The sequence below is a fragment of the Ictidomys tridecemlineatus genome, chromosome 7 (genome assembly GCF_052094955.1).
Source record: "Ictidomys tridecemlineatus isolate mIctTri1 chromosome 7, mIctTri1.hap1, whole genome shotgun sequence".
NCBI lineage: Eukaryota > Metazoa > Chordata > Mammalia > Rodentia > Sciuridae > Ictidomys > Ictidomys tridecemlineatus.
In genome coordinates, this window is record NC_135483.1 from 604,605 (window position 1) to 629,062 (window position 24,458).

The following is a 24,458-nucleotide window of genomic DNA, read 5'->3' on the forward strand; positions in this document are numbered from 1 at the left end:
ACACAGCTGAGGTCACACTTCCTGACCCAGCCCTACCAAGCTGATCTTATGTGGGGCTAGGGCTCAGTGCTCCATAGGCCCCAGTGGACAACTAGCTTGCTTGGTTAGTCAGAGCTCATCATGCCCAGCCACAGCCTGGGAAGAAAGTGCTCAAAACTTTCTGGGAATGGGGCTTAGTTTGGCACAGGTCAGAGACCAGGGAGTAAATGGTCTGCAAGTCCCTTCTGACTTGGGTCTGGTGCCAGGTCTGCCATCTTGTTATTGCCTTCAGTAGGAATTTGAGTTAAGATACCCAGAAATGGGGTCTCCTCTGCCCCCTGAAATCATACTTTCCATGGGAGGGCCGGGCCTAGGGCCAGGTGAAGACTGGCAGCCTCTGAGCATCCCCACTCTTCCCACCTCACTAGAACAGGACAGCTCAGCAAGGTGGAGTCTGGGATGCACTGTAGATGGACCTAGCCTGTCTTCCTCCTGTCCCCATAACCCACTTCATGACACTCTGGGCATCAGGAACTGGACTTGTGACCCTCAGAGGGATGCCTTGTCCCTAGACCCTGTTACATAGTGAAGTGGTGCAGAGGCCACTTGAGTGACACATAAAGGTGGGGGTAATCCCAGAGCCTGTCTTTTATCATGGAAGGGAGGCCTTATGTCAGTTAAAAACTGAGGCTATAGGCCACAGCCCTCAGACCTTCAAGTCACGGTGCCCAACAAGGTGGTTGCTTGGAAGTACCTGTGTGCCGAGAAGGGCAGGGGCAGTCCAGGCCTGTGCTGTCCCTTCTGCATTAGCAAACTGCTGGTTACGTGGGGGCTGCTCTGTCCTGGCTGGTTCTTCTCCCAGTGGAAGCCTACAGACGGCATCTCTGTGGCCTCCCCAGGACAGTGACTAGTGGGTGAAAACCTGGGGGAGGTCGTTGGAGCTCTCTGGACTCTCTCACTGTATGGGCTCCTGCACTCCCCCCAGCCCTCCAGTCAGCAGGTCCTGACCTAGGAGATTGGGGATGCCCCCGGCCACTTGTGAGCTTGCCTTCCCTCTTCTGCCCGCACCCATGGAAACTACTGAAACAGCAGGAGCATGCCATCCCTGCCCTCAAAATCAGTCCAGTGCCTTGTGGATAGAAGGGGTCAGCCTGACGCTGACAGGAGACATGTGGAGCATGCTTACCTGTGCCCTGTCTCTGAAGGGACACCTTAGGAAGGGTTGTCTTGCTGACAATCAGGGCCAGACAGGCCCAGAGTACTGCCACCACCATTCAGATCTGCTCTGGGCCTTTCCCCCATATCCCCACCTCCCTAAAACCCCCAGGGCAGGAGGAAACACATAGGAAGCCATAGCATAGAGCTTGTCGGTTTATAGATCTCTGCCCGTCTTGTCTGTCCGTCTGTGTGTATATATTTCTCTGTGAAGGGGAAAGGGGGACCCTCATGTAAAAATCCAAAATACAATTCTATGAACAACCTGCAGAATCAGTCCAAGTGCGACTGTGAAGCCCCAAACAAGCCATGGGGATGCAGGGCAGGGCGAAGGCAGCAGGTGTGCAGGCCCAAGGGCCCTCACTCTGGACTGGAGGCACTGTCCAGCCCTGAGCCCCTCTTCCCCCACTGGGGCCGTGGAGGCTGTGTGCCTGTCCTGCCTCCCCCAAACCTGTCCTAAGGGTGGAAGCAGGCCACAGGCCCTCCCAGTCCCTCTTGGCATCTCTAGGAGACAGTAGGGTCCTTGGCTTTGGGGGGCTCAGAGCCCGTCAGCAGGGAAATGGTGGGATCATCTGTGTAGTCGTCTCCCTCGGAGAAGTAGGAGCCCTCCCCCAGCTCAAAGAGCACAGGTAGTTCACTGCTCCCCGTGTCCACGGCGTCCGGGTCCAGCAGGAACAGAGGCTGTGCTGTGTACTGCACCAGCTGCTTCCCTGTGGGTGGGTGTGGGTCAGGGCCATATGGGTGGTGGGAGGATGGGGGCAGGCACAGGGCTTGGCTCACCTGAGTCAGGGCCATTGTTTTCTGCCTCAAGAGGCCTGGGGGGCTCCTGGGGAGACAGGAGCTCCTGTATCTGTGGGGTGGAAGGGACATGGGTGAGGACTGCTGCTGGTGCCCCCGCCCCCCACCCTGCCCGCCTACGCACGCTGGCCAGGCTGCTGTCAAGGTCAGGCAGGCTCATGTCGGGCATGGTCACGGAGGGGCTGAACAGCTGCAGGAGGGAGGGAGGGAAGTCAGGGCTGGCTTACAGAGAATGGGGTGGAGCAGGGAGAAGATAGGGCAGACTCACGTCCAGCAGGGCGCTGGTATCCACACTGAAGCCATGGCTGGTCAGCATGGTCTGCAGGTTATCCAGGTTGGAATCCATGGCATCCAAATGGTCACTGAGCTCATTCCTGGCCCGGGGTGAGTGGGCAGGTGAACCAGAGCCCCAGACACACTCCTGTAGAGAAGGGCTCTCCCTTGGCTACACCCATTCCCTAGATGGGGCCCCTCAGCACCCCCAGCATGGGCTGGGGGGACAGTGTGTGTGTGTGTGTATATACACACACAACTGGAAGGTGCTGGAAGGGAGGTGGTGAGCTCTGTGCCCTCCATGACTACTGAGGGTAGGGTGCAGCTTGGTCCACAGGATACTGGTAGAAGGCTGGAAGGCCTTGGGGGTGATGAAGGCTGGGGCAAGAAAGCACCAGGGGACGAGGGGTTCAGCTCTAGTGCAGTTTTTCAGGCTTAACAAGGTCTTGCCATAGCACTTGAAATCGAGTAAAGAAGGTAGACGGCTATCCTTAGCATGGTTAGGTCTGCACCTCCCCTGGTGTATCTGGTGGCCATGGGAAGGACAGCCAGGACGGCTCTACAGGTGCCATGGGGCCCACTCCACCCCGAAAGTAAGCGCAGCACAGCAGCCTGGATCCTGCCTGCACTGGTGGCTGGGCCTGGTAGGGTTTTGTCCCACTCACAGCCATTGGCCCATGCCTGGGAAGTCAGTGAGGATGCAGAGCCTGGGAAGCCCTCCCCTGGCACCCTTGACAAACACGGTGAGTGCTGTGCACAGGGCAGGGTCTGGTTCATGGCTGCAGGAGGGGCCCGAGCTCCGACAGAGCCCTCCTCCCTCCCCAATGGGGGCCGCGCTAACCCTGGCTGGACTCGGCCATGCAGAAAGGAAGAGGAGGGGCAGGGGAAGAGGCGGGCGACCCCAGACATCTGTGGAGCGCGAGCCAAACTGCAAGATACAAAGACAAGAGCCCCCGCCCATTGCAGGTGGGGGCCAGAGGGTGGGCTTTGAGCCCACCATCCTCACTCACTCAGCCTCTGGGCAGGGCCAAAGGGGTCAAAGCCAGGCCCGGCTCACCATCTCTTGCTGCTGGTCTGGGCAGCATGACAGGCAAGGGTCCTGTGGTTTGCAGGAGAGGGTGATGGCAGCCAAAAGGGTGGCCAGCGGGCAGGGGCCCCAGATTGTAGAGTGATCTGGCCAAATTCAACTCCCTCCCTGGCCCTAATCCTGTTCGCTTACTATCTGCAAATCCCATACCCCCCTGCAGGGCCTGGGGGTTCAGTATCCCCACCCCTCAGGACAGTCCCAGCACAGGCTCAGGCTGTGTGCTCAGGGGCAGCACTCACTTGTCCAGACAGGCTACGCTGAGGCACTTCTCGGGGGTTGAGCGGGGTGGGGACGAGGGGACACGGCCTCCGGCATCAGTGGGGGCTGTGGCTGAGGTGGGGGCAGGCTCGCTCTCCCGCAGGATGGAGTCGATGAGGGCAGTCGGGGACAAGGGGGTGTCCACAGAGGACGGGTGCCTGGGACTCGCCTCCTCCACCCGGGGGGTCCGAGGTGGACTGGGGGGCTCTTCCTTGACACGCACCAGGGGACTGCTGGACAGGGGCCTGGACATGTTGGGGGACACGTTAGCAGGAAGCTCAGCGGGCACCACTCCCTCCCAACTCTACCCCGGGCTCATATGGGCTGGCCCAGTGAGGTGACAGGAGGGCTGGGGGGGACACAGCCCCACCTCTCATCTATGCTCCTGCCTGGGGAGGCCAGAGGGCTGGCAGGAGCCAGCTCAGTGATGTCGGAGATTATGGGTCCAGAGCTGGTAACAACGTCTGGGGTATAGAGGCTGGAGCTGCTGTAGGCTGGGGATGGAGCCTGCAAACAGAGGTAGGGGCTGGGTCACGGGTAGGGTCTGCCTGTGGCCACCCTGGAGCAGGCAGCAAGCACCCTGCACGACCTGTGGGGGCTGTCCTGCCCAACCTAGTGCTTACCGAGTATGGGCCTGGACCGTGCACATGCTCCAGGGAGTACTGCCGGCCATACTTGGGCACAGAGTGTGCAGAGCTGCTGTCGCTCAACATCAGCGGGCTGTGGGGAAGGGGTGGGGGTTAGCTGCTCGCTAGGATTCAGCAGATGGAGCACAGGGAGGGCCCAGGGCCTGAGCAGAGGTGGCACCCCCAGTGCCTCACATTTTTCTCTTCACCCCCAGGATCCGGTTGGATTGCACCAGCGAGATCAGGAACTGAATGAGCTGTAGGGCAGAGAGGATACAGTCACTACAGCCCTGCTGTGGAGGGACCCACCACCGCCAGCCCTGCCCCACCTTGTTGACGACTTTCTGCTGCTGGGCATGCTTCTGCCGCAGGCTGGCCACCTCTCGCCACAGGGCTTCGTTCTCGCTGCAACACAGGCTGGGTCAGGCAGGCCCCCAGCAGTCTCAGCAGGGGTATTCTGTAGCCTCCCCTGCCCTAGGCATGTCCAAGGGGGTGTGGGACAAGGGCCGGGCCAGGCGAGGGCTTGCTGGCAACATTGCCCCCCTTCAGCCTCTGGTGTGCTTCCCAGAGGACAAAGGTGGGGCTTGCAGGACACCCACTGATGATGTGGTGGGGTCGAGGTGGCGACTGGGAGGTTCTTTGAGCTTGAATCCAACCCCAGTCATCTGCTCCCACCAAGGAATCAGGTTTCAGAAATACAGATTCCTCAGTTTGCTGAGTGACTCCTGGGGGTGCCCTACACCTTGTAGGGGCTGAGGGCCCTGCACCAAGTGTGGAAGTGGCCTGGTGGGGATAGGGATGAGCTGCCAAAACATGGTTCCCCCACCCAGGTAGGTAAGCAAAATCTGGTGCATTCCTGATGCTCTGGTGGGCTAGCCCTGCAAAGCCCATATCTCCTTGACAAAGATATGGCCCCTTGGCCATTCTGTGAGAAAAGCCACATCCACTGGTCACAAAGTCAGTGGCTTCTGCTAGGCCTAATGTGGGGAGTGTGAACCCAGGGCCTCTTGTGCCATATGGGTAGAATTCCTGAGTCTCCAGGGACCCAAAGTGGAAAAGAGACCCGTGCCTCAGTTTCTCAAGTGCTAGGCTGCTTGCACAGCCTCTAGAGCCCTGGGTCCTGGTGGAGGAGGGCCCCAGGTGGTCAGGTGTGTGCCGAACATACATAGGCAAAAATTCAAGAAAGATCCTATGCTGCTTCCTGCCCCAGGCCTGAGATGGTGGCAGTGGTGGGGATGTTGACATTGTGTTGAGTGACACTGTGGGCAACCAAGGGAGGGAGAGAAGCTGACCTAGCCTTGGGACTGTCCTGGTCAGTTTCCTCCTGCCCTGGCCCTCAGGGAGGGACCTGGAGGGCAGAGTCTGTGCACCCAGATCCTGTGGAGTGGAAGCTCATCTAGCCTGTGGCTCCAGGAACCAGGCAGAGGCCTATCTTTCTCGGGTGAAGGAAGTGACCCAGCAGGATGCCTCCCCCAGAGTATGGATACAGAAGGCCCCAGAGCTTCTGCCACAGAAGTCACAGCTGGACGGTGGCTCTGCAGGAGGTCCTCCTTGTCCCATTCCCTAGCCCACAGCACACATCCACGCTCCAGAGTCACCCCCTGGACATGTAGGACCTACTGCTTCATGGCTAGTAGCTTGGAGTCCATGCACTCTTGCTTCCCCTTCATCAGCTGCACATCTGTCAGTAGCTTAGTGACGCTATCCTGGCGGATCTTTATGTCTTCACTCTTTAGTGTGGATACCTGGGGGTGGACAAGAGGCTCTGGAGGTCCTGGAGTGGGGCTGGCTCTCATGCTGCAGCTGGACCCCAAGGAGAGTGGGGAGGCCTGAGGCACAGTAGGAAGGGCCAACGGGGATGGTTAGGGGTGGGTCAGAGAGGGACAAGTAAGGAAGGACATCAAGGAGGGTTGTGTTTAGGGCCAGCCACTCACGCTGGTCACTTTCCTCTTGATGTTCTCCAGGAGTTGCTCCTGGCCACGCAGGAAGCATGGGTGCTGGAACTCAGTGTCATCCCTCTCAGGTTTAACCAGGCCTCCCTGCTCGATGTGGACCACCTTCCGGAAGCCGTCTGCACACACAGGGGTGGGAGAGCTCTTCCTGAGGGCCAAGTGAGGGAAGGCCCCTGGAGAAGGGCCATGCAGGGCTGTGGCCAGAGCCCATGCCCATGGCAGCTGGGTGCTCTGGTTATGAGGGAGACCCCATTCCCAACAGTTCCCCATCTGTGAGGGAGTATGGCTAGGGCCTCACAACTCTTTCCTCCCTGGAAACCCCAGGTTCACACTCTCGAGGATCTTCCAACAAAGAGGTACTTTGCCCCAGTCCTCATGTGTAGTGGATTCCAGACCCTGCCCCTGGCCAATCCAGAGCACTGTCTGGGGTTGAACATGCTGGGGTCTGCCTCCCACAGACTCCTGGAAGGGGGCACCCGCCCAGCCAGAGTGGGCACTCACACATGTTGAGCTGCCGCACGAAGCTGGCCATGTTGTTGTGCTTGAAGTACTTGGGTAGCACCTCCTTGGCGAACTGGCCTTGGTCAAACACATGGAAGCTGTTCCCACTCTGTCAGGAGACACAGCAGGCCACATGTAGCAGTGACAGGGATAGTGGTCTGACTCCCTCCCTGTATAGTGGGCAGTGCACATTCCCACCGTACGGGGCTGCTGGAAGGTAGAGTCTACCCCAGTATGCCCTGGCCTGCATTCAGAGATGGGGTTCCCTAGACCAGTGGTTCCTGGACGCCAAGTTCACATTCATGCAACACAATATACTCTGGTCCACTCTCTGCAAATGGTATGTAGCTATAATCAGCAAAAAATTCCTTAAGAAGAGCTAAGAGCAGGGGCTGGGGATATAGCTTAGTTGGTAGAGTGCTTGCCTCACTTGCACAAGGCCCTGGGTTTAATCCCCAGCACCACAAACACACACACACACAAAACAAGAAATAAAACAAAACAGCAACAACAACAAAAACCGAACAGCTAAGAGCCCAACTGAGGCCGTCAAGGACATGAGAACCAACCAAACCTCCATTACTTTGGAGGAAGGTGCAGCTGTGCTCAGAACACAGTCTCATCCTTCTGGCAGGTGAGACAAGGACTAGATTGTCAAACACTGCGTGCACTGACCTTCCTCTCCCAGCGCTTCCCTGAACTCAGCCCAGAACCCATCAGGAAGGACTGATGGGGTAGCCATGGTGGCTCAGAGGGGGCATCAAATATGGTGAGGGTCACACAATGCGAAGGGGGTGTCGTTTTGTTGGTAGTACCTGACCCCCTGAATCAATCCCTTCAGGACGGTAGGAATAGGCTTCTCCCAGTCAGGGTCAGGAAAAAACCAAAAAGAGCCCCTTGGTGCTGGGTTGGCACTGGCACTACTTTCTTTCTTTTAAATGTTTTTTTAGATGTTGAGGGACCTTTATTTTACTCATTTATTTATATGCGGTGCTGAGAATTGAACCCAGTGCCTCACGTGTGCTAGGTAAGTGCTCTACCACTGAGCCATAACTGCAGCCCCCTGGAGCTGCTTTCTAACATACAGAGGCATGAAAATAAGCATCAGCATCAACAGTAGCATGAGGGGAAGGGGTGGAGAAAGGGACACCAAAGCAGCAGAGCAAAAACTGGTAAGAAACGTGAAGCCAACTTCTGCAGGACTCTGAAAGGTAACCAAAGAATGGTTCATGCTGGAAGCAGTTTCTTCAGGAGGAACAACTGTGTTTGGCAAGAGCACTGAGCTCCATGGCTCCTAGCCTGCCCCGTTCTACTCGCTCTCCTGCAGCCTTGAGACCAAGGGCTGCACCCACAGTGGGGAAGCAGGGGTGTGGGCGGGCCTGCAGCTGCTTTAAGGCCTATGAGGGCAGCTCCCTGGAAGACTCCTCGTGCAGGGAGGGCTCTGACCAGTAAAGAAGCCGTTTCCCCTGGGAGTGTTTGTTGGAACACCCAGGGGTGACTTTTAAAGGATGTGGCTGCTCAAAGCACATATAATACTAGCTAACCAGACAACAGAAAGGAACTCTGAGCTGGGAATGGTGGCACACACTGTAATCCCAGGAGGAGCACAAGTTCAAAGCCAGTTTCAGCAACTTAGGGAGACCCTGCCTCAAAATAAAAAGGGCTGAGCATGTGGCTCAATGGTTAAGCACTTCCGGGGAACCAAATGTACAAACAAATCCCCGACCCCAACAGCAGCAACAGCGACAGCAACAAAAGGAACAGCGGGTAAAGGAGGGATCATGAGGGACCCTGAGAAGGCCTGTGTGTCCCTAGGAACCTGGAAGCCATGTATATGTATAGAGCTAGAGCTATGCAGACACTCCATGGACCCCAGAGGCCCTAAGTGGTCACCTCTGGCGGGCCTTGAGGTGGGGCCTTAGCAGGAAGTGAAGGATGAAGTAGGGCTGCCCACTACTGTCTGGGCTGAAGGTGTGTCCTAACACACAGAGGCTCTGGGAGACTGGGAGACTTACTGGTTCTAGACACAGAGGTTTTCGCTCTAAACTAACTGAACAGAGACTGCAGTGTCACCAAAAAAGAACACAGGCTTTACAGATTAGTTCAGTAAAATCACCAGGTCAAAAAACAGCAACAAATGCTGGGGAAAGGGAGAGTCTCACCCCAGAATTGCTACCCTTTATTAACTGAAAATCTACTTTTCAGGTTGGGGCTGGGGCTCAGTGGCAGAGCACTTGCCTAGCATATGTGAGGCACTGGGTTGATCCTAAGCACCACATAAAAACAAAGGCATTTTGTCCATTTAAAAAAAAAGTCTACTTTTCAATAAAAAAATCATAAAACATACAAAGAAACAAGAAGTTATGGCCCATACATTCGAACAAGTAGTCAATAAAAATTGCCTGAGGCTGGGTGTGGTGGTGTAGGCCTATAATCTCAGTGGCTCAGGAGGCTGAGGCAGGAGGATCCCAAGTTCAAAGCCAGCTTCAGCAACAGCAAGGTGCTAAGCAACTCAGTGAGACCCCGTCTCCAAATAAAATACAAAAAAGGGATGGGAATGTGGCTCAGTGGTCAAGTGCCCTGAGTTCAATCCCCGGCACCCCCCAACCCCCGAAAAAAAAAACCCAAAAGGGCTGGGGATGTGGCTCAAGCGGTAGCGCGCTCGCCTGGCATGCGTGCAGCCCGGGTTCGATCCTCAGCACCACATACCAACAAAGATGTTGTGTCCGCCGAGAACTAAAAAATAAATAAAAATAAAAAAAATTCTCTCTCTCTCTCTCACTCTCTCTTTAAAAAACAAAACAAAAAAAACAAACCCAAAAAACAAACTGCCTACAAAAAAAATTATTTTTTTCCAGCACTGGGAATTAAATCAATGGGCTACACTCACTGAACCACTGAACCACCACATCCCCAGTCCCTTTGATTTTTCCTTTTGAGACATGGTCTCACTGGCCTCAAACTTGGGATCCTCCTGTCTCAGCCTCCCAAGTTGCTGGGATACAGGTGTGTACCACTGTGCCCAATGAGAAAAGGATTTTAAGTTAGCTATTTTAATCACTTTCAAAGAATACATCTGGAGAACTAAAGTAAGAGAACTATATCTCACCAATGGAGAATTTCAGTAAAGAAGTAAAAATGATAAAGAAGCATCAAGTTGAAATTCTAAGGTTGAGGGACTCTGGTGAGATGTGAGTAGGGAGAAGCAGGAATCAACAAACCTGGCAACAGGTCAACTGAGATTACAGTGTGAAGAACAGAAAGAAGAATGAATACAAATGAACAGAATGGCAGCCACGTATGAGGCACCACTGAACCACAGTTGGGCTCAGAGGTAGAGCACATGCTTAGCACCAACCTCCAGCCCAGGGGGAAAAAAGTATAACTCACCACAGCTGAGAGCCAAAGGCAGTGGACACTAGTAAAGCTACCCTTTCAAAGTGAAAAGGAGATTCCTGATTCTTGGCCGGCAGTGTGAGGCACTTTGTGGAAGTCTCCCCAGTAAAACACTGGGGAGTCTCTAAAGGCATCTAGCGAGTGAAGAGACATTTACTCCATGACACCTGCTACAACCTGGCAGGCAGTGAGCATGGGGGAGAGCCACACCACCAGGATTTCTTTACCCCAGCACTCCAGGTTGAAGAGATCACATTCCTGCTTAGTGTGGCCAAGAGAGCAGTTGGCTCCTCCACCATGCCCCACAGATGGGGACCCCATTCCAAGTCCAGCAGTAAAGAAAATCAGTGGCTACTGCCCAGCCAGAGTAGCAGTGGCTCTAAGTCTATGCTTGGAGACGGGCAGTGCAGGAGGAAAAGCTCTGCTGCCACCCACTGGGAAGCACACTCCCTGTCCAAGTGTGGGCAGCCAGCCTCAGTGAGCCTCTGCAGGGAAGGGGAAGCTGAGAAGAGCCTTCCAGGGCCAGAGCTAACCCAAGGCCAACCCGAAAACAGCCACAGTTCAACCCACAAACCCACCTGCCTTCTGCGGAGAGAAGGCCGTGCCCTCTCTGAGTTACTCCACGATGTACAGAGCAGCATTTTTCAGGCTGTGCTTTAACTTTTCTCACTTCATTTTGTAAAGCAGTAGTTTGCTGTGAGCTACTACACCATATTGAGTTTAAGGGCTGAGATTCAATGAAGCCATACCTTGTTTGTACACCACCACTATCTGCCTGGCACAACTAAAGGCATGAACTGAAATAAGTTATTCATGCTAATGAAGAATGACCACCCATGAATTTACCAAATTAATCACAAGCATGTAAGGGCGTATCAAACTAACACTGGAAGACCAGGCGCATGAGATTACTGAAAATATTAGATCACCAAATAAAACAAACCCCTCACTTGAGACCCATAAAAGGGGAGGTACCCTGGGACTGGACACAGTGGCACCCTAACCCTGGTCACTAGCCTTGCCCAAGAAAATTGTCATAGCAAAGAACCTTCGGATCTGTTCTTAGGCTTTAGCAGAGTGTGATTTCTTCTGCCTATGATGACCATGGAGTCCCACTCCAAGCTGACATGGTGAAACTGCTGGACCTCGGCCTAGAATAAGCTCCTGCACCCTGAACAAGCTCTTCAGCTGGTTCTGATCTTACCTGACCGCCTGCAGGGACTCCGCCTTTGCTCTCAGTTCAGTCTCCCTGACCCCGTGGCTGCCTTGACCCCTTCTTATGTGTGTCACTGTGTGAAGTGTGATGTGCCACAGGTACTAGCAATGAAGATTGGGATAAGAACCTGTGATTGCCTGGCTTATGACCACCAGGTGATCTGCACGTCGCCAGTGAACTGCCCCTGCTGAGTGGTGCAGCTTGTGACTTGACTGTCATTCAGCAATTCCTGACCTTGTGGAGAGACAGGAACGAGTGTGGTCTATGCTGATGACTGCCCGCTCAAGACACTACCAAATCAGAAACCCCTCCGGAACAACAGCTGCCCAACCACCTCCCCCAGACCAGACCAAACCAAATCACCTCACCACTGGTCACATTTATCTGCATTTGACTGCCCAACCACCTGTGCTCTAGGGCATTACAAAAAAGAAACAAAACAAGACAAAACAAAACAAAAAAAACCCAAAGGCAGAAACAGGCAGCCAGGCAGTGAATAGAGACCAAAGAAAAGCAGTCTCCCTCAAGCCACCCAGCCAAGTCACAAGCAGACAGCAAAACACAAGGAAATAAGCTCAGGAGGAAGGCAGAGCCACCCCAAGTCCTACAACATACCAGCTAAAACGTTGACTCCTTAATGTACAGAAACAGGATGAGAAGAGTATCAAAGGAATGAGGCAAAGCACTCACTGCATCAGCAAACAAGGCGAGGGAAAGAGAAAGGATGGGGAAACTTTTGAAAAATCCCACATCTGTGAATTCAATAGTAGACTGAAAAACAAAAAACAAAACAACAACAACAACAACAACAACAACAACAAAAACCAAACACATTTTGAAATGATATTTTCTCTAAATTCATTCTCATTCTCTCTCTCTCTCTCTCCCCCCCTTGGGTGGAGGTAATGTTGATTGAACCCAGGCATGCTTAACCACTGAGCCACATCCCCAGCCCTTTTTATGTTTTATTTAGAGATAGGTTCTCCCTAAGTTGCTGAGGCTGGCTTTGAACTTGCGATCTTCCTGCCTCAGCCTCCTGAGCTGCTAGGAATAGGTGTGCACCACCGCACCTGGCTTCCAAAAATATTAAAAAACAAAGAAACAAAAAAACCTCTATTGAGGGTCTGGGGTTGTGGCTCAGTGGTAAAGGGCTCGTCTAGCACATGCGAGGCCCTGGGTTCGATCCTCAGCATCATATAAAAATAAATAAAATAAAGGTATTGTTACCAACTACAATTAAAAAATAAATATTAAAAAAACTCTACTGAACATGTAGAGACCTTCACTTGTCATGATTCTCTAAACAATACAGTAGAACAACCATTCTCATAGCATTTACATTAGGTGTTATAAGTTGTCTAGAGGGATGGGGCGAGGCTCTGTAGTAGAGCTCTCACCTAGCACCCCTGGGTCCCACCCTCAGCACTGCTTAAAAGCAGGGGAAAAAGAAAAATATAGGTCATCTACATATGATTTGAAGTATACAGACGTGATGGCTCACACCTATAATCCTTAGTCACAGGAGGATCCAAAGTTCAAGGCCAGGGGGCTGGGGCTAGAAGCTCAGCAGTAGAGTGCTTGCCTCACACAAGCAAGATACTGTGTCCATCTACTACAACAATAACAATAAAAAACAAAAAACCCACAAACAACCAAGTTCAAGCTTGGGTAAATTAGACCATTTCAAAATTAAAAGGGCTGAAGATGTAGTTCAGTGGTAAAGCATCCTTGGGTTTAATCCCCAACAACCCCCCTCCCCCACAAAAGTATATGGGTGTATGGCAGGATGTGTAAGTTACATGCAAATAGCATCCTTACATTTTGGTATCCAGGTGGGGATCCTGAAACATCCCCTGTGAATACCAAGGGATGACTGTTTTTAACTTCCTTGAGCAACTGTAAATGGTATCTAAAAAATTGATTTCCCATTATTCATTGCTAGTATGCAAAAACAAATTAGATTTTGTGTTGACCTTATATCTAGTGACCTTGCAAAACACATTCCTTAGATCTAGGAGGACTTCTGTGAGTTCAGGGTTTTCCATGTAGACATTCTTGTATCTATGCATACAGACAGTGCTCCTTGGTCCCCTCCAGTTTGCATGCCTTCCTTTTCTTGTCTCACATGGGATACTGGACAGACCTTCAGCAAGAGGCTGAATAAGACCAGTGAAAAGAGATGATACACCTTGTTGGTCTCCAGGAGGGAGAGCACTAGGTCTTCCACCACTGAGTAGTTAGTTAGGTGTGCTCTTGTTTTCCTGGTACTGGGGGTGGAACCAGGGGTCTCTATCACTGAGCCACATACCCAGCCCTTTTTTAAAATTTTGAGGCAAGACCTTGCTAAATTGCTGAGGTTAGTCTCCAACTTGTGACCCTCTTGCCTCAGCTCATTGGAATTAAAGGAGTGCACCAATGAGACTGGTGATGTGCGGTCTTTTTTTGTAGACACTTTGTATCAGGTTGAAGAAATTTCCTATTATTTTTAGTTTTTTATTTTTTTTAAATGTCACAAATTACAATTTGATCAACTTACTTTTAGACAAATATTCTGACCATGTTTTTCTTCCTTATACTGATATGGCAAATAATGTAGCTTGATTTTCAAATGTTGAACTAATCCAGTGCTCCCAAGACAATCTCACTTGTGATTTCATTTTTTTAACATAATGCTGAACTGATCCACTATATTTTGTGGAAGATGTTTAAAGAGACAACACTTTATAAGGGGAAATGATGTCTGTAGTCTTCTTGGACTATTTCTAATTGTCTAATTGTGATATCAGAGTAATGCTGGCCCCATAAAATGAAAAGTAAAGCATTTCCGCCTTTGCTTATTTCTGCAAAGATGGTTCTATTTATTTTTCAATTATTGGACTTAGCCAGTGAAGTCTTTCGGACCTGGAAATTTCTTTTACCTAAGGTTTATAACTGGGAATTCAATTTCATTAATTGTTTTTTGGACTAGTCACACGTTGCTATTCTGAGCGTGACTTGAAGTTTGAGGTTTAAAGAATTAGTCCATTTCGTTCACATTGCCAAATCCTTAGTACTTCCTCTTCATCTTACCGCCTGTGGAGTCTGTACTGATGCATCTTTACTTCCTGATATTACTAATCAATATATTCTTTTTTCTTGTATCATTTGTGCTATGAGTTCATTAACTTCTTTATTATTTTTTTTTTAAAGACTCGGCTTTTGGAGTTTGTTTTACCACTTCTAGTCACACTGCTTTCTTTTGTTGTCCTCACTTCCTTCTTGCTTTGAGTTTATACTGCCCCCCTTTCCTGTTTTTTTTTTTTTTTTTTTAAATAACTTTGTTTATTTGTATGTGGTGCTAAGGATTGAACTCAGGACCTCACAAGTGCAAGGCAAGCGCTCTACCACTGAGCCACAGCCCCAGTCCCCCTTTCCTGCTTTTTAAGGTGATTGCTTAGAAGTCCACTCTCTTGTGGAAAAGGGAATGCACCCAGGACCCTGAACATGCTAGGCAAGCGTTCTGCTGCTGAGCTATAGCAACGGCCCCTTCTTCTCTCATGTAAACTTAACGAAGCAGATTCCTTCTAAGCACTGCTTTACTCTTTGGAGTCTCCTACTGCCAGTGTTCAACAGTTTCCAATTTAATTCCTTTATGAAGGAATTAAATGCATGATTTTAGTTCTCCTGAGCTTGTTTTCAGGGCCTTGAACACACTCTATGCCGGCACAGGTCCATGGGGCTGAAGAGGCTGGGCTCTGTTGCTGGGTGGAGTATCTTCAGCTGTTAGCAGGTTGAACGGCTTGATGTGTTCAAATCTTCTCTATGTGGAAATTCTCTTAACCTCAATCAAGACACTGAGAATAGTTGACACGCATGACTGCACTTGCAGTCCTAGCTCTTCCTTCAACTCTGTCCAGCTTTATCTCATTTCTTTTACTGCTTTGTTGCCAGGTGGACACAATAGGACTGCAAGTCTCCTTGGTGCACTCACCCTTTATTCTACCCCTGAGTTACAACCTCAGTCCCAATAATAATGCCCCTCTTTAAGGTCAGCTTCTTTGCTCTTAGGTCTATTTTAATTGATAAATCATTTTGCCTTTCTTTTGGTTAGTGTTAAGAAGTACAGTAGTCGCCTCTTATGTGTGAGGGATACATTCCAAGACCCCCAAGGGATGCCTGAAACTACAGACAGAACTCAACCCTACATACACTATGTTTCCCTCTATATACACACCTATGCTAAAGTTCAATTTATAAGTTAAGCACAGGAATAGATGCATAACAACATATAAAACAGTACACTCATGGTGCAATAGGAGTGATGTGCTCCATCTCTGCTTATACTGTACCTAACTGATGGAGACATGGGGTGAGGTGAATAAGCAGGTGTGTAAAGGAGCTCTGGGCTACACTACTCAGGCACTGTGATACATGACGGTTGGCGTGGCACTGCAGATGGCTGTGGTAAGCAACTACTGGGCAGGCCGCATGTACGCTGCAGACCCACTGATTGAAGGGATCATTCGCATCCTGGGGGGATAGTGTGAGGCTGCCTTACACTACTCAGAGTGGTTTAAACCCACGAGTTGCTTATTTCTATAATTTTATATTTACTACATTTGGCCTCGACTTGACCGTGGCTAAGGGGGAGCCACTGTGTTTTTTTTTTTTTATTGTTTTGACTGACTGACTGATTTTGGTACTGGGGATTGAACCCAGGAGCACTTCACCACTGAGCTGTAGCCCCTAGCTCCCCTTCTTTTAGTTGTAGATGGACACAATCCTTTTATAATTTTATGTGGTGCTGAGGATCAAGCACAGGGCCGCAAATGTGCTGGGCAAGAGTTCTAACTCTGAGCCACAACCCCTGCCCCCCTTTCACTTTGAGACAGGGTCTTGCTAAGTTGCCCAGGCGGTCCTCAAACTTGTGATCCTCCTGCCTCAGCCTCCTGAGCTGCTGATTACAGGCGTGCACCACTATGGCTAACTTGACAAGTTCCCTTTATTGGTTTAATTTCCTTTTCGCTTCCCTGTTTTCTTTCTTTTTATTTTTATGAGGATCGAGCCCAGGGCCTCACACTTGCTAGGTGAGCGCTCTGCCTCTGAGCCACAACCCCAGTCCTGGCTTCCTTGTTTTCTGACAGGAAATACAAAGTCACAGAGTCATTGCTACCAGAATTTTTAGTTTGCCTCTAGTTTTCAGGAGTTTGGTTACATCTTGGTTTTATACTTCTTTGCAGTATATTGAAATTGAACTTACAGGTTTATTATATCTTTTGCTTAATTTGTAATTGTTTATTTTTCTTGCAGTTTTCTACTCTCCTGCCAGGACCCTGATGACATGAAGCCGACCCCTGAAGCTGTCTCAAGTCTGTGAGGCTCTGTTGTTTTCCCTCCCTGTTGTTAGATTGGGGACAGGTTTTGCTGTCCTATAGCCATATCCACTGACTTTCTTCTGTCACTTCCATCTTACTACTGACCCTGTCCAGTGAAGTTCTAAAACTTCAATTTGGTTTTTGTATGTAAGTTACATTTTCTTTTGGTTGTAGATGGACACAATATCTTTATTTTTATTAGTTCATTTTTATGTGGTGTTGAGGATCGAACCCAGGGCCTCATGTGTGCGAGGCAAATGCTCTACCACTGAGCTACAACCCCAGCCCTAAATTATATTTTCTTGCCAAGACTTACTTTATACTCATTCCAAGTGTGTCTACCTGAGTTCTTGATGTAGAGTTTACAGTCATTCTTACCTCTCGTTCTACTGTGTGCAATTTCCTTTCTCTTTCTGCTTGCTTTTAGGACATTTTATTAGTCTTTTTCAGAGACCTGAACATGCTAGGCCTTGATATGGCTTTCTTTGTTCCTATTCTGGTTGGGATTCATTGCTATTCTTAAGTGTGTGGGTTTACAGCTCTTCAAAGACTTGGGAAAAGAATGCACTCCTATAATCCCAGCTGCTTGGGAGGCACAGGTAGGAGAATGGCAAGTTCAAGGCCAGTTTGGGTAACTTAGCAACTGGGTCTCAAAATATAATAAAAAGAGCTGGGGAGGCAACTTAGTGGTAGAGCACTGCCTGGTATGCACAAGGCTTTGAGTTTGATTTCCAGTACCACAGAAATGTCTGGCCATTCTTTCTACAAACATGCTCCTCCTCCTGCTTCTGGACCTCAGCTGTCTTAGACTGCATGACACCACCCCAACAACACTGATTTTCAACCTCCCCCTCTATGCATCGCAGCAGCTCACTTCTGTAGTTTCTCACTCAGTGATCTTTATTAGTCTTCTCTAGTGGACTTAACGTAACCTTTCAATTTTAAATTTATAGAAAAGTTGGGAAGATAGTACAGAGTCCCCATACACTCCACACCTGTTTCCCTATTACGAACATCTTGCCTTAGCAAGGTGCACCTGTTAAACTAGACACATTATAAAGCAAAGTCCATACTTTTTCCAGATTTCCTCATGTCTTACTTTTGTTCCTGTACATCATCCAAAATATGACATTACATTTACTTGTCATGTCTCTTTCAGTTCCTTGGGGCACAACAATTCCTCAGACTTTCCCAGTTTGATGACCTTGACAGTTTTGAGAAGGACTGGCCAGGCATTTTGCAGAATGTCCCTCAGTTTGGATCTGGTATTTTACTTGGGGCCATATGTGACTTTGGGAAGATGGTTTCACTGTGTTGAGAGCTCAGCTGTCAACAGGCTTGTTACTATGGACACCAGTGTTGATGTGCTGGTGAGGTCCTCTGTGAGCCCCCTCCCTTCTCTATGGTGCTCCTCAGAAGGAACCCACAGCTCAGGTGGGGACAGTGTGTGGGCTCTCTGAGAGGAGAGGAGCTATGTAAGTAATTTAAAATTCTCCTGCCTAGGAGAAATGATATTTTGCTCAACTTGCTTCTGTTTTTCTATCTTCTACTTCTCAGCCTTCATGTTTTTGCTTTGATTCCTTGAGCACACAGAGTGCTGTTAAAATTATTTTAATGTACTTGTTGGTCATCCCATCAGACCTGGGTCTGTTACTATGAACTGTCACCCTCCCACGACAAGTTACACTTTTCTTGCCTACTGGCTTTTCTACTCATTTTGACTGGACCTAGGACATGGGAATTTTATGTGGTGTGTCTGAGTTTTGTTGAATCCAAAAGTGCTGCACTCCATTGAGGGCAGCCTGGTTGTCACTTCAATGCTCGCTTCCAAGCTTGCTCCCATGTCATCTGGAGTACCCTTTACATGTGGGCTTCCAACACCCCTTTAGCTCTCCCAAGGTCCCTGCTGAGCCCTCTGTGTATTCATAAAAACTGGCTTCTCCACCCTGCTGGCGAGAGTGCAAACAACCTCTACAGCCGCGCTTCCTCCCTTGAAGGTGTTCTTGGCCTCCATAAGAGCTGCCAAAACCCCAGGGGGCTCATCTGCTGATTCCCAGATGTCTTTCTTGGCCAACTTCCTCCTCTCTGCCACCATGCCCCACAAGTTCAGCAGCCTCAGCTCCCCTAGTCTGCATGTTAGCTCTCCCCTTTCACCACAGAAAGCCCAGGGAAGTGTACATTAGCTCAGACCTTATCTGTCCTCTAATGCTGAACACTGTCCGAGTTGAACCGGTCTGACAGGACCTACTCCAAGTGAGTTTCAGAGGATCTTCTGAGGGAAGAGCAGAGAACTCAGTGTTTCATCTCTCTGCCTCAGTGGTTCAAAGGCTCTTCTCTGCTGATCACAGGTAACTTTGGGAGGTCATAGCTTAGACTTAAATATAATGAAAACTGGCATTATAGAAGGATCAAGGAAAACTGGCTGCCCAGTTACTGGCTAGTGAGCAGTGCTCTTGTAGTCTGAAACATGGTAGTCAGTAAATACTGAATCTTACTGTGAACCGTACCCAGGTATGCTCTACCACGGAGCTACACACCCAGGCTTTTTAAATTTCAAGAAAGGGTCATGCTAAGTTGTGCAGGCTGGCCTCAAACTAGAGATTGTGGGAGCCGCTCTGAATGATTCACGCCTTCCATCCTGGAGTGGAGAGGCTTTGACCGTCACTACATCTTGTAGTGACATGGACATTGCCCTGGTCCAGGAAGTTTGAGGGCACATCTTCAGAGATAGGTGTGTCATCCCATAGCCCCTTGGGTTGAATTATACTCACCTGACCTTTATAATCCTGCCCCTTCTGACTTTTTTTTGGATGGAACTTTCTGAGAATAAGGGTCCCCCACCAATAAAAGCCCACTTCCAACTGTGCTCATGACTTTCTCTTGCTCTCCCATTTAGGAAGCCTGAAGCCAAGAGTGAAGAAGCTGTCCTGAAGCTTGTTTAAAGGTAAAGTGTGTGTCTGTGTTTCATTTGGTGTCCCTGGAAATTCACACAAGCGACCTTAAGTTCTGGTTGGGGACAGCAAGACAGCCTCCTGTCTCAACTTCCAAAGTTCTCTCAGCCACTGTGCCTGGCTGTGACTTTGTTTTCTTTTTCTTGTACCAGGGATTGAACCCAGGGGTACTTAACCACTGAAACCAGACCCCTGATATCCTTCTTTCTATTTTACTTAGAGACAGGGTCTTGCTGAGTTGCTTAGGTCCTCGCTAAGTTGCTGAGGCTGGCTTTGAACTTGCAATCCTCTTGCCTCGGCCTCCTGAGCTGTTGGGATCCCAGGAGTGTGCTATCGCACCAGGTCCGTGGCTTTATTTTCTATACCACTGTTGACAATTTGAAATGTATACAAAATTCTCCAGGTATACATTTTGTATAGAGCAGATTGGTGACTCTGCTTATCTTCTCAAAGGGGTTGGCTCTGTGGTACCAAAAGGCTAACAGCCATATATTTTATGAGGTGGCTTATCTGATCTTTTCAAGTTACTGCCCAGCCACAATCCCTCCCTGTCTTAGCCCCCCCCTGCATACCCAAGCACAGATGGAGCTTGTAATGTACTCAGGTTTTCTGCCTTAGCTGCCTGACCACTTTCTGTGTCCCAGGACTGGGACTAGAGCAGCAGGAAGTCTTTGGGCACTTGGTTGCATTGGAATCCATAGCTGGCCTGGCTTTGTGGTCACGAGAAGATGAAGTGAAGAAATACAGTCTGGAGGGTGAGCTTGATGGAGGGTCCAAGCAGGTACAGAAGAGCAGCACACCTTCTGGGCCACTTCCCCCAGTCCTGGTCTGCCACTCTCTGAGGGTCCATTGGTACTTTCCCCAAGGGTGCTTTCTTGCTTCTGCTCAGGTTAGCTTTGGAGCTCACACCTGCAAGTCAGGAGCCACCACCAGCACACACCTCCACATCCCCGGTGCACTGAACACATGCAGGCTGCTCAACTCTGCTCACTGTGGGGCCAACACAGTTGGAAGAGGGTTACTGACCACAGCTACTAGTGCTGCTAGGCACAAGGAAACCATTGAGGGCTGAGCTCCTCACTTTTTACAAAGGCCAGCCTCTTCCTCCTGCCAGACCTTGGCTTTGCTAGGCTCTAGTTTTCCCTGCACACAGGCCAACTCCTCTGAAAACAAGCAACCCCCAGGTGCAGGTTGCTCTCCTTGGTCCCTTGATAAAGAGTTATGAGCCAACACTGGTTCTATGGTGTCAGATGGGCCCAGGTTGCTGCGGGCATCTACTTTCCTCCAAGTCTACCACAACCCAGGCCTGCAACTCCCTCAACACCTCAGGGCAGGAGGAAACACACGAGGCCACAGCATAGAGCTTGTTGGTCTAGTCTAATTTTTCTCTGTGGAGGTGAAAGATGGACCCTTGAGGTGTGCACAGCTGGCAAAGCCAGGCAGTTTGCAACATCTGGGTAATTCTGGACTTACTTAGGTCACCCACTTGAATGACTGTGGACAGAAGAGTGAATAGGCAAGAAGCACAACCTTGTCTGTAACACAGAGACACCAAACATGCTGTGCACCATTCACTGGTTAATGACACTGCAGCACACAACACAACCAGCTTGAGGTGTGTGGCTTCGAGCACTTGGGGCCCACTGCCAGGTCTTCAAGGGTGGGGCCAGTGGGCCTGTCAACTCTTGTTGGCTCTCTAAGAATGAGCTCACCTGGCTGAGAAAGCTCAGAGAGCAGGGGTAGCTGTGGGGGTTCAGGACACAACTTGTGGCTGAGAGTTCATCTCCTTTCAATTACAAAACACGTTTACTTTTTAAGAACTAGAAGAAAAACTTAAAATAAAAATTAACTGTAATCTTATTAGCCAGAGATAACCAAGATTCCTTTTCATATTTCCTTCTAATCTTTTTAAAAAAAGACTACATGATCTTATACAAAATTGGCATTATACTGAACCTGAGCTATGAGCCTTCATTTTTCACTTCAGTTTGGACATTTCTCTCTGCTTTGAGGGACTGTAACTCCAGAGTTGTCCTGAGTCCTGTAAGGCCCTATCAAGAGCCTGCTGGGGAGGACAGAGGAACCACTATACGAAGAGGAGGATGCAAAGGCTGAGAGATGGTAGGAGGGTGGAAAGGTCTCATGCTTTATTTATGGAGCTACTTATTTATCCAGGTATTTAGTCCCAATCTTCGTATCTCTGGGTACTGGATCCAGGGGCAGCTTTGGGACAACTATTGAGAAGTTGGCTAAAGGAAGATTACCCATGCCTACACGTACATGCTCTTGCGGTTCCTACTTGGATTCTAACCTGTGGTCACCAAATTTCCTCCACAGGGCATATGGAGCTGCACTGTCCTCCAGGACCTGTCTGGGGAAAACTCAGATCTCTTGTAGCCCTTCCTGTTTGGGTAAGGAATTTGGAACTAAATAAGGGCTGCGGGTGGGAATGAACACAAGGATAAACAGTGCCATAACCTCCATCACAGTTTCCAGGTAGTGACCTATTCTGTCCCCTAGTAGTCTAGCCAGGGTTCTGAGACTGGAAGGTCTTCCCCACATATTCAGCCTTGGGAATTAGCCAACATTCTCTATCCAAAGGGAGAGTACTTTTTGGCAGAATAAGGAGAAGACTTCCAGCACTAAGGAGAAAATAACTGAATGGGGGTCCCAAAGCCTTCTGAGGCATCTGAAGGCTGAGTCAAGGGCAGTGAGCCTATAGGAGTGTCCATGCTGCGCTCTGCTGACAGAGGCCACAGGGCCTATACGGGTGCCTTCAAGGTCACGGGGACAGAGGCATCATCTTCTTTCTCTGGGCCAGGCAGTCAGCTCCAAGAGGCTCTTCAGCCCCTCCCTGATCATGCTGACAGGGGCTTCCTTCCATTCCTGAGTCAGAGCTTGTTTCTGTACTTTTTTCATGCTAGCGCCCACTGCTATGTCCTGATGTCCTGCACCAATTACAGCTGCTTCACACAGGAAGAACCAAAGCTTGAGTTCCAGTCAACTCCCTGTCCCGCCCCCAGGGAAAATATGTCAACAGGTAGTGTGCTGCTGTGGATGGGAGGTTATTTACAGGTTGAATCAGATCTGACTTCCAACTCAAAGGCCCTCCCCAGAACACCCTATAGGTCCTGGAAGAATGTACACTGGAACTTCACCACAGATCTCTCAATCAAAAAGCAAAAACACCAGGCAGATTACCAGGCAGGATGGACTTTCCTAGCAGAACAAGGCTCAGAATATTCCAGAGGATCTCAGATGCCCTCCCCCACCTGGGTAAGATCACTTCCTATGAGTTAAGGGTACCAAGGCAGAAATGGAAAGAAGTTAAAGAAACTCAGGAATGTAGTGTCATTTCCTGGGGGTCAGGAGAGTTCAAAATCTAGAAGAAGTGGCTGAAAAACACTGCTCCTCTCTGGATCTGGGGAGCAGGGAAGGCCCACACAGAGGAGGTGCCATGGGGGCAAAGTGTTTCTACCAAGAGCGAAGGTGCATGGTTTCTAATCTTCTCTTTATTTCCACACACATTTTTTTTTTTCTTTTGGCACTTGGGATTGAACCCAGGGATACTCTGCCACTGAACTACTCTCCAAGCGCCCCCCCCCTTTTTTTTAAAATTACTTATTCTTTTGAGAGCGTCTTCTCTTGCTAATTTGGTTAGGGCCTTGCTAAATTCCTGAGGCCAGTCCTGAAGTTTCAATCCTCGGACCTCAGCCCTCGGGGTTGCTGGGATTACAGACATGCACCAACATGCCGGCATATTCCGAATGCTCTTTACAGAGGGCACACCATCAGTAAACGCACGACCCGGGGGCAGAGAACCGGACCTCCAGATCGAGCTAGATTCATGTCCAGGCTTTTCTTCTTTACTGACGGGCTGAAGGGACAGCGCAGGGTGTGCTCTCGGCACAGGCTGAGAAGCCCTGAGTTTTGGCTTGCAGGGAGTCAAGCAGGTTTGGTGGTACCAAGCCTGTCACAGTTCCTCTAAAAGCTCCCTCTGGATCACTGTGGCCTCAGGCCACCATGTGCCAGTCCCGGGCCCTGACCCTCCGGCGCGATGTCACAGCCAGGATGTGAACAGGAGGCGGGAGTGACCTCTGCAAGCTCGAGGTCTGCGGTATTCGCAGCCGGCTCCGACAACTCCGGAGGGCCCAACGCCGCCCCGCTGCCCTGGCGGTGGGGCCAGCCCGGACCGTGCGTCCTGCCCGCTGCCCGCTCGCCTTCTCCTTCCCACCAGCGCACGCCCTCCGATTCGCGCCACGCCGCGATCTTTCCCCGACGCGCGGGCTCTGCACCCGGCCGTCGGGGCGCGGTCCCTCCGCAAGCCACGAGCGGAAGAACCGGAAGCCGCGTCCACCGCGTCCACCGCGTCCCAGGGAAACTAAGGGCTCTGGGTCCGGCGAGTTCGGACCGCGCGGCCCCGGGCTGCGAGAGGACGGCGGCGGCCAGGCCCTCCGCGGTAGGCCCCCTTCCCGCGGCGCCCTGCTCCCGCACCCGCCCCTACCGGGCTCCAGCAGATGAGCGCGTCGGTGTCCGGGTCGCTCACGAGGGTCCAGAGCTTGGTCAGGAAGGCCGGAACGTTGCTGGGCCCCGCCGCGCCGGGGCCCACAGGAAGATCCATCTTAGGCTCGGCGGCGGAGGCGAAAGTGGCGGCCAGGAAGAGGGGCCTAGCCTGGGTTAGCGCCGTCGCCGCGCCTGCCCCCCGGGCCGCGTCGCCGCCCGCTGCGCACACACTGCCCAGGAAGCTCGCATGGCAGCCGCCATCTTGTGACCGGCGCGCTCCCGCAGGCGCCCCGCCCGCGCGCACTCGCGTGCGCAGGCGCCACAACTCGCGCCGGCGCCGGCCCGCCCC

The 24,458-nt window shown here is 50.7% G+C and overlaps 1 protein-coding gene across 14 annotated transcripts; it reads right to left on the bottom strand.

Moving 5' to 3' along the window:
- Window positions 1–1,337: 1,337 nt before the first annotated feature.
- On the bottom strand, window positions 1,338–24,399 carry Hsf1 (heat shock transcription factor 1). Of its 14 annotated transcripts, none has more exons than XM_078016472.1 (15): window positions 24,111–24,398; window positions 6,690–6,798; window positions 6,171–6,361; window positions 5,857–6,065; window positions 4,566–4,641; window positions 4,432–4,493; window positions 4,234–4,330; window positions 3,981–4,117; window positions 3,592–3,855; window positions 3,323–3,364; window positions 3,107–3,193; window positions 2,261–2,366; window positions 2,117–2,182; window positions 1,975–2,044; window positions 1,338–1,904 (listed from the first exon to the last, which is right to left on the bottom strand). In XM_078016472.1, exons 1-15 carry the CDS (start codon window positions 24,225–24,227, stop codon window positions 1,699–1,701), a joined length of 1,839 nt encoding a protein of 612 aa, XP_077872598.1. In that variant the 5' UTR covers window positions 24,228–24,398; the 3' UTR covers window positions 1,338–1,698. The 14 variants fall into 14 exon arrangements, with proteins under 14 accessions (XP_077872598.1, XP_077872600.1, XP_077872602.1 ...); XM_078016474.1 differs by having other exon boundaries at window positions 6,171–6,307; window positions 24,111–24,396; XM_078016476.1 differs by having other exon boundaries at window positions 5,857–5,981; window positions 24,111–24,395.
- Between the last annotated feature and the right edge of the window lie 59 nt (window positions 24,400–24,458).

Excerpts from the sequence above, each read along its gene's own strand:
- Hsf1 (XM_078016472.1), bottom strand. The coding sequence starts at position 24,227 with ATGGATCTTCCTGTGGGCCCCGGCGCGGCGGGGCCCAGCAACGTTCCG. Across the intron at positions 3,856-3,980 it reads GGCAGGAGCATAGATGAGAG|GCCCCTGTCCAGCAGTCCCC; the intron begins GTGGGGCTGTGT and ends CAACATGTCCAG. Across the intron at positions 2,367-3,106 it reads CATGGCCGAGTCCAGCCAGG|GAATGAGCTCAGTGACCATT; the intron begins GTTAGCGCGGCC and ends ACCCCGGGCCAG.